Source organism: Tenrec ecaudatus, chromosome 9 (assembly GCF_050624435.1).
Source record: "Tenrec ecaudatus isolate mTenEca1 chromosome 9, mTenEca1.hap1, whole genome shotgun sequence".
Lineage (NCBI taxonomy): Eukaryota > Metazoa > Chordata > Mammalia > Afrosoricida > Tenrecidae > Tenrec > Tenrec ecaudatus.
The window spans coordinates 79,836,304-79,854,519 of NC_134538.1; the positions used below are offsets into that span (position 1 = coordinate 79,836,304).

An 18,216-nucleotide genomic window follows, 5' to 3' on the forward strand; every position below is an offset into this window, starting at 1 on the left:
TTAGAAGGTTGAGAACCACTGCTCTAGTGTAAAAGACAAAGGGAGGGCTCCTATTTGTCCCAACGTATTGTCATGGATCTTTCCTTGCTGCTCGGACCATAGGCTGAGTGAGAGTCCTGTCCCAATAACCCTCAGACCTCAACCTTTGAGTCAGCTCCGTGGCCTCTCTGGCAGACACCACGTGGGAGGCGAGGCGAAAGCCTTGCCTGGCCATCAAACAAACCCTGGCTCCAAGGTGGATCTGTCAGCCTGCCAGAGGCCGTAAAGCTTAATTGTTCATGACTCAGGCCAGGGGATCGGAATGAGCCGTATGGGCCTCTGTTCAAAGACAGTGTCAAATGTTGAACAAATCGACTGGAGCATAAGCCTGCAGGAATATTTAGAGAACCGGGATTGTAGTCTGTATTGTAACAGAAAGCTGAGAAACAACGGGCACAATGAGACAGGACTTTTTCTTCCCTTTAAAAAAAAAGAAGAGTATTCCAGAGTTGGGCAGTCCAGGATTGCTATGGCGGCTCCAAGACTTCATCCCCAGAGTGCAGTGTTCAGCCTCGTGTTTATAAAAGGCTGCTGGAGCTCTAGCTACTGGAGCATGCTCTTGGCGGCAGAAAGGAAGAAGGGCCCGTGGAAAACTGCACAGCAACCTGGGGAAGCTATTTTCAGAAGCCTCACCCAATAACTTCTAGCATCCCAGTGGCAAGAACTTGGCAATGCGGCTTCATCTGTCTTCAAGGGAGCTGGGAAATGGTGGGTTTAATTGGGACACATGACTTCCCCTGCCAAAATCTGTTCTCATGGGTCAAAACGAGACTATCCACAACCATGGAAGTAGCAGTCAAGAAATGCCACGACATAATACATTGGGAAAATCTGCTGCACGCGACTTCAAGTGTTAGGAACCAAATGCAGCACGTTGAGGGCCAAGGTGTACCTGGCCCAAGCCATGGTGTGAGATAAATATTTGTTGGGTGCAACAAAACGAAGAAGAAAGAACGAATCATCAATCAGCCCCTAGAAATGTCTTCCACAAGATGGTGGTGAATGGATAAAAAAATGTGAGTTGCTGGAAGTAGCCAAATATGACAGGGCGGGAACAAAACCTCGGGAGCAGCCAGCATCTCTTGAGAACTGCTCATTAGCTCCCGAGGCTGACAGCTCAGTGTGCCTGATAGTCAAAGTGCTGATCTACCACATTTGAAAGTCTACCCAATCGGAGGTATCTTTGAACTGGGGAAGACAGAACCTCGTGCCTGGGGGTGCTGCTCCACAACTCAAGGATGTGGATGGTTCTTGTTAGGTGCTGGCAAGTTGATTTTGATACTTTTGGGGGCAGGGGGTCTTCCATATTCAATGTCCAACTTTCACATGCATGCGAGGCCACTGAAAAGACCCTGGCTTGAGTCAGGCACACCTTAGTCCAGAAAGTGCCCTTCTTGCTCTTCAACTCTTTAAAAAGAGCTTGTGCAACAGATCTGCCCTGTGTAATGCAGCATGTGCCTTTTTTGACCGATGCTTTGATGAGCATTGACTATGAATCCAAACATGATGAACTCCTTGACAACCTCGATCCTTTCTCTGTTTATCATGATGTTAACTAATGGTACCGTTGTGAGGATTTTGGTCTGTGCACAATGAGCTGTCACCTGTATTGAAGGCTGAAATCGTTGGGTTTCATGGCAAATGCTTCGAATCCCCCTCACTTGTAGCAAGTAAAGTTGTGTCACCTGCATATGAAAGATTGTTAATAAACCTACCCCCAATCCTAATGCCACATTCTTTTCCATATAATCCACCTTCTCGGATTATTTGCTCAGCATACAGATTGAACAAGTATGGCAAAAGGATACAGACCTGATACACATCTGTCTGATTTTAAACCATGCAGCATTTCCTGTTCTGAATGGCTGCCTCCTGGTCTTCGTACAGGTTCTGCATGGAGCACAGTGAAGTGTATTGGAATCCCCATTTTTCTCAAGGTGATCCATAGTTTGGCATGATCCACACCGTCACATTCCTTTGCATAGCCAACAAAATACAAGTAAATATCTTTTTTATATGCTCTGCTTTCAGTCATGTGTCTTCAGCGTGCTGTACTCTGGCGGTTATGCGTCGCTGTGATACCGGAAGCTACGTCACTGGTATTTCAGGGAACAGCAGGGTCACCTCAGGTAAGCAGGTTTCAGCAGAGCTTCCAGACTAAGAAAAGACTATGAAGAAAAAAAATAAGCTATTCCCTTCGGAATGCTTTGTCACTGAAAACCTTGTGAGTAGTAGCTCAAGTGTCAGAAGATGAGCCCCTCTGCTAGTGAGGCACACACAATATGATACTCGAGAGACCACCACGAAGAGAATTTAGGATTATATTCAGTACTTCCTGAATCAGCAGGCAGCGTCTCATTATTTTTCCCGTTTTGTTTTCAGTCAATGTATATTTAACCAGGAACATGGTACCACTTAAATGTATATGAACTCTCTCCACCCGAAGCAATTCCTTCATGCTTAACCAGCTGGTGTTAATGGGCAACTAAGTCAAATGTAATGAATCTTCCAGAGACTGGAACCAGTATTTGTGGACATCTCATAGCCTGGCTTATCAACATGGATTGGATAATTTAATGGAATGGGACCTGGTTGCTCAGCTGCTACTGGTATCAGAAATACTTTCCCACCACAGCAATATTTCCCTGCTCTTCACGATCTGCCTCCACTCCCCAAACTTATTTATACTCAGTGTGACAGAGTGGCATTTGATGAGGTGCGGAGGTATTTCGACTGCACCGGAGTCAGTTCAGAACCAGCAAGCACTTAAGCGGTACTAGCATGTTCTTTATCACTTCAGTGGAATATATTTACCTCTTTAAATCATCATTCCATATACCTATGCTCCTTGGGTTCTTACACTTGTGTGTTGTGTACGTGATGTATTGGGCGGGGTAGGGCTTATTCTAGCAGCAACCATTTAATTTGCTGTCTGGAAGCTGCTGCTTGCTGGCAAAACCAGAACACCTTGTTTGCTAGCCTGTGGGCACAGTGAAAGTGAGGTCTCTGCGAGCTCTCAAACATTGGCGGTGGGAGAGTAAATTGGGAAACCCACGGTGGAAAATGGTTTGGCAGCAGCTAGCGAACTGCACACACACACACATATTCATTGACAGAATGTCCATCAGCCTAGGGACACAGCTTTATTAACAGGCTGCCTTCCCCGGTGACAGCCCAGGCCTGTTTCAGCACTCCCTCAGTAGATCTTGGGTGACCTCAGCAGAGCCATACTTAAAATGTCGGACTTGAGCGAGAACGATGAGGAGATGTGAGCAGCTTCCTCACAGTAGGCTCTCCGAACATGAGCTAAAAATGTCCACCCTTCCTCCAAAACCTTCCAAGGCCACGAACCACTCAGGACGAGGTGATCCTCAGGCTCTAAGATACAGCCCCGTACAAATGGGCCAGGCCACCAAAAGTGAGTCATTGGCTCATTTCCGGAACCAATCATGGTACAGGCAAGACTTGATGTGCCAAGTGAAGGGAAAGCCTCCAACCCCTGTCATGTTAAACAAAGAAACAAACACACCGCTGTTAAACCTTCCCCACAAACAATGAATGTTATTTTAAAAGGAGCCCTACTGGCACTTCCAGGTAAGCACCGACTGACTGCTAACTGCAAAGTTAGGGGTTCAAACCCACCAGCTGCTCTGGGGTAAAAAGATGAGGCTGTCTGCTCCCACGAAGGTTTACAGCTTTGCAAATCTGATATAGGGGGAAGGACATGCCAGCACAGACTTCATGGCTGTGGGCTTGGCTTTGTATTATATTAAAGGCACCTGGTGGCACTGGACTAGTAACCGTAAGGTTAGCTGTTTAAATCCAACCATCTGCACAGGACTATGTGCTCCTGTGAAGACCGTCAGCCTTGCAAGCCCTAGATAGGGTTACAATGAGAGGAAATCGACTTGATGGCAGTAGGTTATGAGTCAGACTCAGCTCATCGCTGTAGGCTCGTGCTTTTTGCTGTCATTTTGATAGATTGAAGGATCCTGTTGGTACAGCGTGTTAGGTGTCAGACTGCTAACTGCCAGGCTGACCGTTCAGACCGATTAGATGCTCACTGAGAGTGAGATGAGGGAGTTTGCGCCTGTAAAGATCTGTCATCTTGAAAAGCCTATAGAGCAGTTCTACTCTGCCCTATAGGGCTGCTGTGAGTAGGAACTGACTTGACCAAAGTGGACTTTAGTCTTATGTCGCCGTCCCTAGGGAGTGCTTCCTGATCCCATAAAGATGTGCAGCTCGGAAGCCCGAACGGGCAGTTCTGCTCTGTCCTATCAGGTCGCTGACTCAAAATTGCCTGGATGGCAGTGGATTTTTGGAGGTGGTGCAAATGGCTAGTACACTCAGCTATTATCAGAAAGACTAGAGGGTGGAGTTCATCTAAAGGCAACGTGGAAGAAAGGCCTGGCAGTCTACTTGGGAAAACCCAGTCATTGGCAGCCCATCTGGAGTACTTTGCCAGAGATGAGGTTGTCACGAGTGGAACGCAACTCCACAAGGCCTGGGCAGGTCCTCTTATTCTGCGTCCATAGGGAAAAGAATCCACTCAGATGAATCATCTCAAGAGAGTAAGCTCCAAAGGGATTTTGCATTCCACCCATGTCTAAGGAAGAGCAATGGTTGGCTATGTGAAATGCCAACTGCCTTTCTGCTATATCAGATTGTAAACCGCCCCCCCTTCTTTATGAAAATCTAATAAAAATTGAATAGGAAATGCCTGCGTGCCATGGAGTCAAGCGTGGGACTCGGCGATGTTAGCACTAATACTGCCTCGTCTCTCACCAGCACTTGGCAATTTTCAGTGTGCGTTCACATGCAGGATCTGACTTCATCCCGGGAGCTGGCTAGAATCTGCACTGCTTTTTATCAAGTTTATAGATAATGCTATCTGACAAAGATTGAGTGAGTCACCCAAGGTCAACAGCTCTTCAAGTGACAGTAGGATCTAGTTCTTTTGGAAACTGAACTTGCAGAGAGATCTTTGCTTCCTTTGGGCTTTGGGGCCAGGCTACTGAAGAGCACAGAGGAGAAAGATGCAGAGTTCATGGCAGCTCAGGAGGATGGGGGCGGGCAGTGGGGCCTGAGAGGAGGGCTTCTGCTGCGGAACCCAGCATGCAGGAAAGAGCGCACAGCAAAGATGCCTTCAACCCTTGCTTCTGGCTTCTCTGCCTTTCTTTCCCAATTTCCCTTTTCCTAACTGTGAGTCTCTTCCTCAAATTCTCTTCTCTGGTGCAACCTTCTCGAAGACAAGACCAAACATTTTCCATAGCAGGCCTCATTCAAGAGTCAACACTAGAAGGGAATCTTGGGGGAGAGTGAGGTTGGGGAAGGTGAGAGAGGAGTTATGCCTATGTGTATGAGAGAGAGAATGTGTTGAGAGTGTGTGTGTGTGGGGGGGCGGGTGTTGATGAGAATGGGGGTGGTGGAAGGAAGAGACAAAAAAAAGACACCATAGGAAGGGCTGGCTCTACACTAAAGATTAGCTATGGGGCAGTTCAAAAGGTTCATGGGAAAATAGAATGAAAAAATAATGGAATCTTTTCCACAAACCTTTCAAGTGTCCTGTATAATCCCTTTTAAAATGTTAGATTACTGATGTATTAAAACAACAAAACACCTAGTACCTTCACCTTAAGGGTACACTCAGGAATGGGGATACTCAAAGGTTTGGGAGCCTAAATTTACACCAGCTGATAGGTACTTAATAAAAAACATATCTATGCGCAACACTCATTTCACTTAAAATGTTCAGTTTGTTGAAAATTCATTTTTTATCACTCTGGTCTATATGGGGAAATTTAGAGAGAAATTGAAAATTAAGAACTGTTAGTGCCTGAAGATAGTCCTTACTGCAAGAAATTATTTAATAGGGCTCTTGTAGCCATAAGCTTTGTAACTTTCTCCAATGGTTTGGGGAGGGCAGGCAAAGGAGGCGCCTTGGCCCATCAAGCTGCTTGGATCGATTACTAAAAATGTAAGTAAGGTGCACAGCATCCTTGTGGGGGTGGGATCATGCAAAGAAGGTGTATGAAACCCTAATGAAGAAGTCGGGCTGTGTTACCATCAGTCTAAAATGAGTCACCCTGGAGGTGGAAAGGGGGGATTGAGAGAAGAATAGGGAGTAGAAGGTGTCATTAGGAACAAGCACCCTGGCACCGAGAGCCTCTTAGATTCACGGAACTGAGAAAGAGAGAACAGTGGAGATCAGAGATGTCCAAAAAAGCAATGGCAAAGAAAGGGCAGCAACAGAGGCTGCAGAAGTAGGAGACAGTCAGGTGAGGGCGTGATGGACTTCCTCACCCACAAATCAAGAAAGTTGAGGACCATTAGGCAGGGGACTTCCTGGTATTGTGGGGTCCCTCTGGACATTTACTGAAAGAGTTAAAAAAGAGTTTTTCTGTGCCAAGCATGGCAGAAGTGGGGCTCAAGGGACTGAAAAGCCAGAGACCAGAGAGAGGCTGAAAAGGAGCTGTCCTGACTGAAGAGTTGTATCCTGAGTCGTTTGTGATCCTGAAGGGTGACACGTCACTCCCCTAAGAAACTCCATAATCTTGAGTTCTGCATGACCATGGCAATGAATTATCAACCCCACAGAAAAGAATATCGTGGGAGTGACGGTTGGTATGAGAATTCATTTTAAAATGTTGGAGAGGTGTGCTCTGTGTGACCTTGCCACCCAGGAACTAACCTTGGGCCTTGATTCTCCTTCCCCGTGTGAAGTTAAAGGTCGTCACTATTTCTCCCTCCTGGACATGAGCAGTCCCCTTGACCTCATCATGGACATCTGTTTAAGGCACAGGGGGCCCGTCTAAAATACTTTCCACCCAGAATTAGCCGGAATCTAATCTTCTGATGATCAATTTAGAAATAATGAATCGCGATGCTCCTGGGCAGCTGTAGCCAGAAGAGAACACAGAGGCAGCAAACTGGTGGGTTTGAGGGCTCCCTATGGCCCACAGATGGGCCTCCATTGCCTGCGGGGTTTAAGTGCTCTCCAGTTCACCAGTGGTACCCACCAGCCACAAAATGCAAACCTATGTATCCACACAGACTTCCTCGCTCATTTGCTTTCTCTGCCGGCCCTTGGTGCATCTGAGCTGAGAACTCTGCTGTCAGTCGGTCATTACACAGTGAAGCAGTGGAACACTAGTGGGTGGAATCATTTCTTCTGGCTTAATGGCGTTGCATGGTAGGATGAAAAGTATGGAAAGGTAAATTGAGTGAGAAAACCCAGGGGGATGTCTTTTCTGGAGGAACCACTGGAATCTGGATCCATCTTCCGAAGGAATCCACCTGGCTCTGGCTCTGGCTCCGGACATGAAGGAGTCGGGCTGCACAGCCGTCTGTGACAGTGCTCCGCAGGGCGGGTTCTTCTGGGACTCTGGGAAAGAAAACTGCAACTGAAAGTACGATGAAGCCAAGCAACTGGCTGCAAGGCAGCATGACTACAGTTGTTCCACAACAGAGACCAAGAGCACAGCACAAGTGAAGAGGGTCCCTTTTCCATGTGCTAGGTGATGCCTGAGACTCCACCCAAGCCCCAAACCAACAGTGTGAAGGCCCAGGGGGAAGGCTAAATCAAGAAGCGCAAAGCACAAGTATCTCTTCAGAGGATTCATTTCAGAACAAAATATTTAAAGCCAGGAAATGAGTTTGGCAGCAGCAACGAAAGAACTTTCCAACGGAGGAGGAGGAGAAAAAGAACACGTCAAGAGCCTTAAGACCTGATGAAGGCCATAAGGCATTCACATCTCCATCATCAACACCCTATCCTGATGCCCAGACTCTGTCCTAGGGACAACGTGCCTAGCTTAGAGTTTGTGGTGCACAGGTGAGCAGAGTCCAACCTGTGGCAATGAACCTGGCTTCTCCCTCAAATTCAAAGGGGAGTTGGAAAATGTTGTATATGATGACCTGAGGTCAAATCCTAGTTCTTGCACTTGTGAGGTTGATGCACCCAACAAGTCACTTAACTTCTCTAGCTCTTGCGTTCTCTCATTCATCATTTGGGCCTGGTGGGACCTGAGTACCCCTTAGGATCTGATCACTGAGCTACATGAAGGCATCTGGTCCATTCCCTGACATGAGAGTAGACACTCCACAAACGGTGGTGGTTGTTATTGAAAATCTTCACCATATTTACCTAGAATGTTTGCAAAAATGAAGTCTCCTGTGTAGTCAGATAAAAGGAGAGCTTGTATCCGCTACCAGCGCACATGCCAAGGCTGAATGCCCTCCTGCTTATCTGTCTCTGTTCAGTTCAATGGCTTTGTCCACATCAGCAGAGAATAGGAAGCCAGTGCCATTAAAACCAATGAGACGAACATTTTGTAAGTGCCTATTAAGGGCAAAGTATGGTGACACTAGGATAGACCTAAAAACAGATCTCGCCAGAGTTAGTTAGGCCATGAAAACGGGAAGGTATAATGTCGTAATAGATTCAACCTAACAGATGATTGAAGATTAGCTTTCATCACCATCGCATAAGACGACGATAACAACAAATGGTTGCAAGTGGTTTGAGTATATGTGGGGGTGAGTCAAAAAGTATTGCTACTTGAGATCCAGTTCGTACCTGCATGGGTGTATGAAAACCAACGGTGTTTCAACAGATCTGTGATCACGGATGGCTGAAGACAAGTTCGCTAAGCAAAACACTTGTCTCACTCTTGTTAGGGTGTCTTTGAAAAACAAACCTAAGTTCCAGTCAAAACAGTGGCTGCTCAGGGGGTATGTGAGGCCAGGTAAACTCAAGGCAGAGAAGTCAACATAGAAAAGGATATCAACTGTGGTTCTGAAGGAGTGAACTTGATAGGCTTTTTCAGAGGACACAGGGTGAGCCCAGGGACTTCTTATGAAGACGTTTTAAGAAAATTGAAAATATCATCGGCAGGGATTACGGGAAGGCAAACGTGCCAAGGAATTTCCCATCATAACAGTACACCTGCTCCTACAGTGAGCTTAGCAAGAGCTGTCCTGGAAGAAACAATACCCCACCCACCCAAGAGCTCTGAGCATGCCCTTCCGACTCCTTGTCCCCCCCCACGCAAAGAATCTTTTAAAGGAATGAGCTGGAGTTGCTCAGGGAGGCCCAGCTGCCTTTCTGACATGGTGTCCTTTGGAGCGTGCAGCATCCTTTGCAGGAGCCTCGAGAGACGGCAACATCGCCTTCAGCAGTGTCTAGACCTCGGTGGACGGATATGTTGAGAAACACTAGCTTCCCATTTTGATCTCTTAAATTTGATGATGATTTCTATGATTTTGTAGCAATACTCACTGACCCACCTCATCAAACTAGTCTTAGCATCTGCCTTTCTTCAGCACCATGCTCTATCGTCATTCGACATGTACTGAGCGCTCCATACAGGCTGGATGAAAGAGTCTCTCTCCTCAGAGATGACAGTCCGGATGGTGGCCTCCGAAGGAAGGCATTCACCCTAGGATGTGGGTCAGGCAGTCCTCTGGGTGGGGGGAGGGGATGACGTTATTAGACTTCCTATATCCCTATTTTAAAAAGTCATCTTCTCAAAGTATTCTATTTGTTTTTATAACATGCATACTCTATTTGAATTATGTCACCTTATAAATATTCATGGGATCAGGGTTCAATTTTGGTTTTTGTTTTCTCAATGGAGGAGGTTCTTGGGAACCTTAAGGTTCGGGAACCACTAGTCTAGAGGGCAAAGGAAACCTGTAAACCAATAGTTAAACCCGTGCAGGGGACATTTGGCTTGAGAGAAGATTACTAGTACTCAGACAGGCAGAGTATGGAGAGGAGGTGGCAGGTTAAGTTGCTGAAGTATGTTTGGTTGGGGAAGAAGATGAAAGGGAAAAGGCATGTTCCAGGCAAGTGACATGAATGCGTGCGAGCGTGGCCCTAGAGGACACGTTGTTTGGCAAGGAGGAGTGATTTGGGAGACCTTGAACCATCACTGTGTGTGGGGAAACTGTGGGGCGGAAGGGGGCGGCTTCTGCAAAGAGCAGGTGAGGAAGGTCATTGAAGAATCTGGCTTATTCTAATGAGGAAGAGTTGCCTTTGAGGAATTCTTTCAGGGAAGCATGCGATCACGCAGCAGTATTCTTAACTAGCCCAGTTTCTGTTGGCACTTACCTGAATCCTTGAGGAAAAGATCTGTAATGGAAGCTGGTAAAACTCCCCCAACGTTGGAATACACTTACCAAAAAATGTGGTGGCAGCTTTCATCATGAGAGAAAATTCTCAATGCTGGACAATGCCAGACAGGCATTGATCAGCCCGAGGACATAGCTCTAGGTACAGGCTATGTAAGTCTTTCACAGGCTCTAGTGCCTCCCTGGCTCCCTTCCAGTCAGCAGCTTCAGGCATTACCACCTGAGTAGGCCCAAGCTGGGAAACAGGGAAATAGCAGGCATCGGACTAGCCAAGAGAACAGTACCCAGAGTGCAACTGAGCTACCCCTGTAGGAATCACTCAGGGCTGGGCATAGCATCTGGTGCTCCCTTGCATGAGGTGGGAGTTGCTTGTTTTCTGGTTTTGCTTTCGAAATTGTATCCTTTGTATCTTGCACAGTGGATAAGGCCTCAGGAGTTGCGCAAATCCTCATGTCACCTTCCACGGGCTTGCAACAGAAACATTATACAGGGGTCAATTAAGATACATTCAAGGACACATAAAAGCCTGATGGCTTGGCTGCTGTTAGGGCCTGACTGTAAATCTCAGGCTGGGATGGCCTGAGAAATAGTGGTTTGAGTCAGATTTGAGTTTGGAGCGATCATCCTTGTGGGAGTGTGGCAGACTTAGAGAGCAGGGCAGTGGATGCGGGAAGCCCACTTAGAACTGCAGTCATTGGCTATTTCACTGATTTAGTTTGGAGAAAGCCACTAAGGAATTGAAAATGAAATGTCATCACTATGTATGTGAGGGTGCTTCAAAAAGTTCAGGAAAGCTGGAATTAAAAAATAATGGAACTTTTCCACAATTAAAAAAATATATTCCTTTTAGTTATTAGGGCTGAACAGAGCTGAGGAGGATAACCCACAAGAACTGATCGTTGGTGCTGCATTTGACTACAGAATTCTCCATTACCAAATCTAAGGGTAACTCTTAACTTGAGACAAAGGAGAATTATTTTATAAATACGTTAGTGAATTATTTTTATTAAGATACATGAGATAAATTAGATTCATCTAGCTGGAGTAAAATAAATACAAACAAGTTGAGTGCTTGGTTGCACAAAGAACAAACGTTTTCATGACCTGTGGGATATGTAGTGGCCACTTATATTTTCCATCTCTGGGATTTGGTGGGAAACAGTCATCCCACTTTGAGTGTGTGCTGCATGTTAAAACTGCGTGAGTCTGAAGAAACAGGCTACATCCCATCAATCCCTGTGCCAGAGAACTATCAGGATATGTTTCCCACTAATTCTCTCAAAATCTATTGCTTCAAAAATTATTTTTCATTTCATTTAAAATGCCTTCCATTACTGTTACCATATGGTTTCAACAACAAAACCAGAGCAGAAAATAATTCTGTCTTGAAAGGATTAAACAAGAGAATCTGGAACAGATATCCTCCTTGGGAGAAGGTGGGCCTCTGGAAAACATCCCACTGAGGCTAAGGCTGATCATCATTAGAAAAGCCACAAAGACTCACGTTAACTGGAGAAGATCTGGGTTCATACTAGACATTGGTGGGAGTCAAAGGAATGACCCAATGGCTTCCGTACCCACTGAACGTCTTAAGTATGTCTGCTGCTATTGTCAGCAGTCTCCGACTCATGGCAAGCCCATCCAGTCTCTGCCAACACCAAACAAGTTGAGGTTGTGGACTGAACCATTGGGAGCCACCGGGTTTTCATTGACTGATTTCTGAGAGTAGATCATCACTGGGCCTTTCTTCCTACCCAGTTCCTTGTTAGCCTGGAAGGTTTGGTGGAACCTGTTCATAGCAACACACAAACCTCCAATGACTGATAGGTGGTGCCTGAGCATGGCGTGCATGGGTGCAAATTAAAGGCAGGCCTTGTACACTGAAGGCAAGAGTAGAATAGAATAGTAAGCCACCAAGAATCCTACCCCTAAGCCACCAAGGCCTACTGCTTCTGTCCAGTGGCCCTGAGATGCACCTGGGGAGGGACTTGGGAAATGACCCAGAAAGCCTGATGAAAGCAAGAGGTGAAGGCAGTAGAGAGAGTTCATTCAAAGTAGCATTCCAAGGCTCATACAGAGCTTATTGCCGCACTAACAGATGTCTGTGCAGAGCATCGAAGTGTCGGGTTTAGATTATGAGAGCATCTCTAAACTACCTGAATCTTACACGCATTGGTTAGTTAGCATGGAAGTAGGATGCTTCAGTGAGTTCCCTTGGTTCCATTGGATCACTGGGTTCAGACATTCCTGGTAGCTTCCCCATCCCTTGGGCAGTGGCCATTCAGGATTTTAGGAGATGGCTTCTGGATTCTAAGTAATCCAGTAATCTGGAATGATTCTAGACTCTAGCTTCCCAAATCATTTGTACTGCCCAAACCCCATGCTTTGGGCCATGTGGTTATAGGCCCATCCTTTGTCTGGGCCTAGTTTTCCAAAAGAAAAGGTCTCATGCCTCGATAATGCTTTCAGCCTATGACCGTGATAATATCCATCTGACTCTGCAGTTTCTTTGACATATTTTTACTACCCAAATCAGATACTTGCTTTTTTCAAGTACAGAAGTACTTTCTTCATTTTCTCTTGGAAATGATATGTTGAAGTGTTTGTTTTCATGTCCTCGTAGCGTGGATGTTGATTTTATTTGAAGGGGCACCTCTAAAACAAACATTTAGAAGTGCAAGTTCACTTTAAATTTAAACTGTGGTGTGTATATCTCTGTTCTTTTATTACCTACTAAGGCTTTATTAAGGAGTCCTGGTATCTTGGTGGCGATGTGTTGGGCTGCCAACTACAAGGTCAGCAGTTGTAACCCACTAGTCCCTCAAAGGGACAAAGACGAGTCTTTCTACTTCTATAAAGAGTTAGTCTCAGAAATCCACAGGGGTCATTCTACTCTGTGAGATGGGGTTACTGTGAATGTGTATGGAGTTGCTGGCAGTGAGTTTGCTGTTTATGGAAAACCTTCTTAAAGAGTCCTGGTGGCACTGTTGGGTAACCATTTGATGGCCATCTGCAAGGTCAGTGGTTCAAACCCACCAGCTGCCTCACAGAAGAAAAATGAGACTACCTGCTCTTGTCAAGATTTGCAGCCTTATAAACCCTATTTTGGCTTGCTGTGAGTCATAATCCAGTTGATCTCAGTGGGTTAATAGCTTATTGAATGGGGGAAATATTGGGTACTCACTGCCATCGAGTCAATGCCGGCTCCCAGTGACCCCATAAGACAGGGTAGAACTGTCCCCGTGGGTGTCCAACACTGTAAGGCTTCGTGGGAACCGAAAGCCTCATTAAAAACAAAAAGAAAAAGAAAGCCTCATTTGTCACCTGCAGAGCAGCTGGTGGTTTCAAACTGGGGACCAGTGGTTAGCAGCCCAACGTGCAACCACTTCGTGGTGGAATTCCCACTTTCTGTGAAGGCTTTTGTTGTTGTTAGGTGTCATCGTTGGTGAACGAGACACTGCCAGGTCCTGCTCCGTCCTCAGTTGTTCCTATGCACTGTTGTAGCCACGGTATCAATCCACCTCGGTAAAGGCCTTTCTCTTTCAGGCTCCCCTCCACTTTACCAAGCGTGAGGTCCTTCTCCGGGGACTGGTCATTCTTGACAGCATGTCCAAAATTCATGAGGTGAAGCCTTGACATCCTTGTCTAAGGAACGCTGGCCGACTCCTTCCAAGACAGACTGAAGGACATGGGCTGATGGGCAGCTGTTTTACCTGGACCGCAGCTAGCCCTCATCTGCCAGTGGAGTTTCTGTGTTTGTGTGGTGCTACACAGGTTTAAGCAGTTAGGCAAAGCTTCTGAGTAATACAGACTAGGAAGAAAGGCCTGCTGATCTACTCCCAGAAGTCAACCAAGGGATCCAAGCAGGATCTGCTCTGGTTGTGATGGCAACCCCATGAGTGAGCGCCAAACTGAATGCATTAAGACTACAGAAAGCACTTTTTCCCCATAAATAATGCATGCATTATGCTTTTTTGTTTGTTTGCAAGTCTTGCAACCCCTCCAAACATTCGTTTCCTACTTGTGTTAAACGTGTGTGCATCCTAGTAACATACGTGTAGAGGATCTCTGTGGCACAGTGGCTATGAGTTGGGCTGTGACCCACAAGGCCTGCAGTTCAAAACCACTACTCTCTCCTTGGGAGAAAGATGAAGCTTTCTACTTCTTTAACGAGTTACAGCCTCAGAATCCCATAAGGGTAGTTTTACTCTGTTTTATAGGGTCACTATGAGTTGGAACCGACTTAATGGCAGTGAATATTGGTTTTTCTGGAGGCGGGGGAAAGAGTGTGTGTACGCTGGGGGTGAACCTCACTTGATGCTTCTGGCCTCAGTTTACATATTTATAAAATGAGTGCATCTGGCGGTCAGACTATCTTCTAGATCTTCTATCAGGACCAGAAATGTCAAGAGTTTGTATATTAAAAAGACGAACAGAACTGAATGCCACAAAGCAAAGCTTCAGCGATACATGAAGAATTATGTGTTACTTCATGTAAAACAGGTTCTGTACAAATTATTAGTAACTGGTCAAGGTGAAGAAAATAATTCAGTACAGATCTATTCTAAAGGTTGTTTGGGCTCATTTCATTTAAAATATTTAAGTCATTAAATTTTATGTTGGGGCTTTATTTTAGCGATAGTGAGGAGACTTGCAATTGAAACTTCATCCTCCTTCTTCCTTCACTCTGCACCTGCGGGGTTCCCCAGCTTTGTTGTCTGGATGGACCAGCTCTGTAGAGCTTTTCTCTGCAGGTAATAATTTCCCAGGAACTGCTGATTTTCAGGTGCTTCTGAGTCGGAATCGACTCTATGATAGTGGGGTTTGGTTTTGTTTTTTGCTCCCAGATGCTGTGTCCTGTGGATGTCTAATGGTCCTCTCTGGGGGGAGGCTGTCTTGATACTTGTGGTGCTGCAACTTCTTTCTGTACTGCATTCCCACCTCCCTTGGTGTGTCTCTACCAGAGATTCTGCCTGCTCGCTGCCAAAGGCCTTTCCAGACAGGACAGCTGAAGGCACTGCACAGCAGGCCCAAGCCCTAATTCAACATCTAGAGTTCTCACTCTTGCCTGCTAGATGCTTGTCTGGCACTAGCCCCAGGCTTCCGTCAGCAGGTTCTTGGCTCATTCATTATCAGGCCCACCCAGACCCTGCACCCACCCTCAACTGAGCCCAGGAAACTATTCTTGACACCAAGCTGAACTTGAACGACACACAACTTATTCCAGCCCCACCCAAACCAACCCACCTCTCAGCATAAGTTTGTCACCTAGTGAGTTGGGAGACAGAAAAGATGGGGTGGGGTGGGGTGAGGGTAGGCAATGCCATAAGTGAGAGCACTCCTCCCCCCCATCATTGTGTTTGTCAGACTGTAAAACTGACTGTAGTAACAGAAATATATATATATATATATATATATATATATATATATAAATAATGTGCTTTTACTCTAAATATGCAACTGAAGAGCCTTAATCTCATTTAATAGAAATAGAGGAATATAGTGATGATTACAGCTTCCGGAGGGGTGTGTACGGAGGATACTATCTCTCTATGTATCTGTACCAGAAGGTAAATGACATTTGTCCCAAGGAAAATACTAAATCTAGTATGCATGCATTAAAAAACAACACACTATTGGAGCCAAAGTAACTGATGAAATGTATTGTCTTCTAGCACTCTGGAAAGTGCTGCTGGGGGCAGTACTTTAAAGGTAAAACTGGGAGTGCAACTGAGGCAGGGGTGGGGGTGGGGAAGGAGGAGCTAGTGGATTTTTGGTTAAATGCGTGGGTGTTTGCTTTTTGTCAGCGGGGCTATTAAAATAAACGTTAGTGCTCACCTGGTTAAGACTACGGTTTAAGTGCACCCACGGGGTAGTGCAGGTGACCGGAGAATCCAAGCAAAACCTTGGTCCCTTGACCCCTAGTCCTGCTAGCCTTAATCAAGACATTGTCCTTTCCTGGGGCTGGCTGCCTTGTGCTCCAGGTGACCACCTTGAATGGACTGGGGGCTGAGGAGGTGCAATCTGGAGCCATTTTTTCAGTTTTTGTTTTCGCACAAGGGGCAGGGTGTAAAACACGGGCAAAGAGGTACTTGACAAACTAGCACTCTCTTTTAAAATTTAAATAAAGCTAAGATTTTCTTCTGGCCTAGAGGGAAACTTCATTAAAATCAATTAGTACAGACCTCCAGAGAATAGGGCCTTTTTTAAAAAAAGAAGGTTTAAAGAGTAAGGTGCACCCAATCATCCCGTGAATGTCAAGTGTCACGCTTAGCAGGGTGGCCAAGTGCCAACAAATATCCCCAGAGCGGGACCAGGGGAAACTCCCCGAGTTCTCATCTCGGGGATGGATGGATGAGCAATGAAGAAACCTACAGTGAATATTCAGAAAGCAATCTACATCATCCAGGAGGCGCCATACCATTTGCATGCCTTAAGAACTGTGAAGGGCAAGCCCAGGGAGATAAAGTTGGTGACAGGCGCTCCCAGGTGAGGCCCGGGTGCCCGGAACGAGGTTGGGGCCCGCACAGCTGTTGCCGGGCGCCCAGGTCCCTCCTCTCGGCTGCGGCGGCCTCCCCCCACCCCGCCCTCCCCCCGCCGCTCCCGACGCCGCCTCCCCTCCGCCTCCCCGGCTCCGCTCGCGCTCCTCGCATCTCTCTAGCCCCTTCTCCCTCCGTCCCGTCCTCTCCGCTCCCCTCACCCCGCCTCTCTCCCCCTCCCCCAGCCCCTCCTCTCCTCACCCCACCCTGCCTCCCTCCCTCCCTCCTTCTCCCTCTGCCCGCCCGCCGGCGCTCGCAGAGCCGACACCAGGGGGGCTCTCGATGTAGCACCATGACAGGCATCGCCGCCGCCTCCTTCTTCTCCAATACCTGCCGATTCGGGGGCTGCGGACTCCACTTCCCCACCCTGGCCGACCTGATCGAGCACATCGAGGACAACCACATCGGTAAATGGCCCGGGGGTGGGCGCGGGTGCCCGGCGCGGGGAAAGTCCTGCCGGGCGCGGAGCCCCGGCGTGGCCAGGGCTGGCGGGGCGGGCTGGGGCGAGGGCGTGCGCGAGCCCAGCGTGTGGCCCCCGGGGGTGCGGTGGGGTGGGGGCGGGGAGCCGGGCCTGGTGGGGGAGGGGGCGCCCCGAGGTGCCGGGGACTCGGAGGGGCGTGCGCGCGGAGTGTGGGAGCGGGGCCGCTCCGGGGCGGGCGCGGGGCCGGGCTGCGGGAGGTGCGGCGGCGAGCCGGGCGCGGGGAGCGCGGGGCCGAGGGCGCGGCGGGGCCCGGCGGCGGCTCTGGGCAGGGGCGCGGACTTGGTTGGCCCGGTGGTCGCGGCGGCCCGGGGCGCCGAGGGCGGGCGGCGGGCGCTGCACGCCGCCGGCCGCTTCCGCCCCGGCTCGAGCTGTCAGGGCTCGGCGGCGGCTGCAGGCGCTGGGAGGTGGGGAGCGGGGGGCGGGGGGGCGGGGGTGGCTCCACCGCGGCAGCCATTCCGCTTCCTCCTCCCGCCGCCGCCGCCGCTGCGTCCTGTCAGCGCCGGTTGCTAGGTGTGGTGGGGCGGGGGGCGGGGGGCCGGAGCCGGCGGCCGCGCGCGAAGGATGGGGCGCTCGCCGTCTCCCCCGGGCGGCCACCGGGGCCCCCTCGGCGCTGCTCCCCGCCCCGGCCTGGGCGGACGCCGGGGCGCTGCGGGCCGCGCCCAGCGCCCCGGGGCCGCGCTGCCTCGGAGGCCCCGGTGGCTGCCGCCTCCCGAGCGCAGTCCCCCGGGGCCGGCGGGCGGCATTTAAATGCGCCCCGGCTCGCCGATTTGCCTTTCAAATGGGGCTAGGCCCGAGGTGCGCCGGCTGCGCCCTGCGAGCGGCGTTGGCGACGGCGGCCTGCGCAGCGCCCCGGGCGCGAAGGGCGAGGGGGAGGGGACGCCCCGCGGCGCGGGAGGTTTCCCTGCACGCCCGGAACCCCGCGGTCTTTCAACAAGTCCTTTCATCGCATAAGTCCCTACACACACCACTCACGCCCGCCTACCCGTGCCCCCGCGAAGGGTGCTGGGGCAGACCCATCCGGCC

At 48.8% G+C, this 18,216-nt stretch overlaps 1 protein-coding gene across 1 annotated transcript in view; it reads left to right on the forward strand.

Annotated features, from left to right (window-relative positions):
• Nucleotides 1-16,862: 16,862 nt before the first annotated feature.
• Nucleotides 16,863-18,216, forward strand: part of JAZF1 (JAZF zinc finger 1) — a 399,198-nt gene continuing 397,844 nt past the window's right edge. The window contains exon 1 of the mRNA XM_075558241.1: nucleotides 16,863-17,119. Within this exon, the coding sequence (XP_075414356.1) occupies nucleotides 17,005-17,119 (115 nt within the window). The 5' untranslated portion in view covers nucleotides 16,863-17,004. The remainder of the gene's footprint in view (nucleotides 17,120-18,216) is intronic.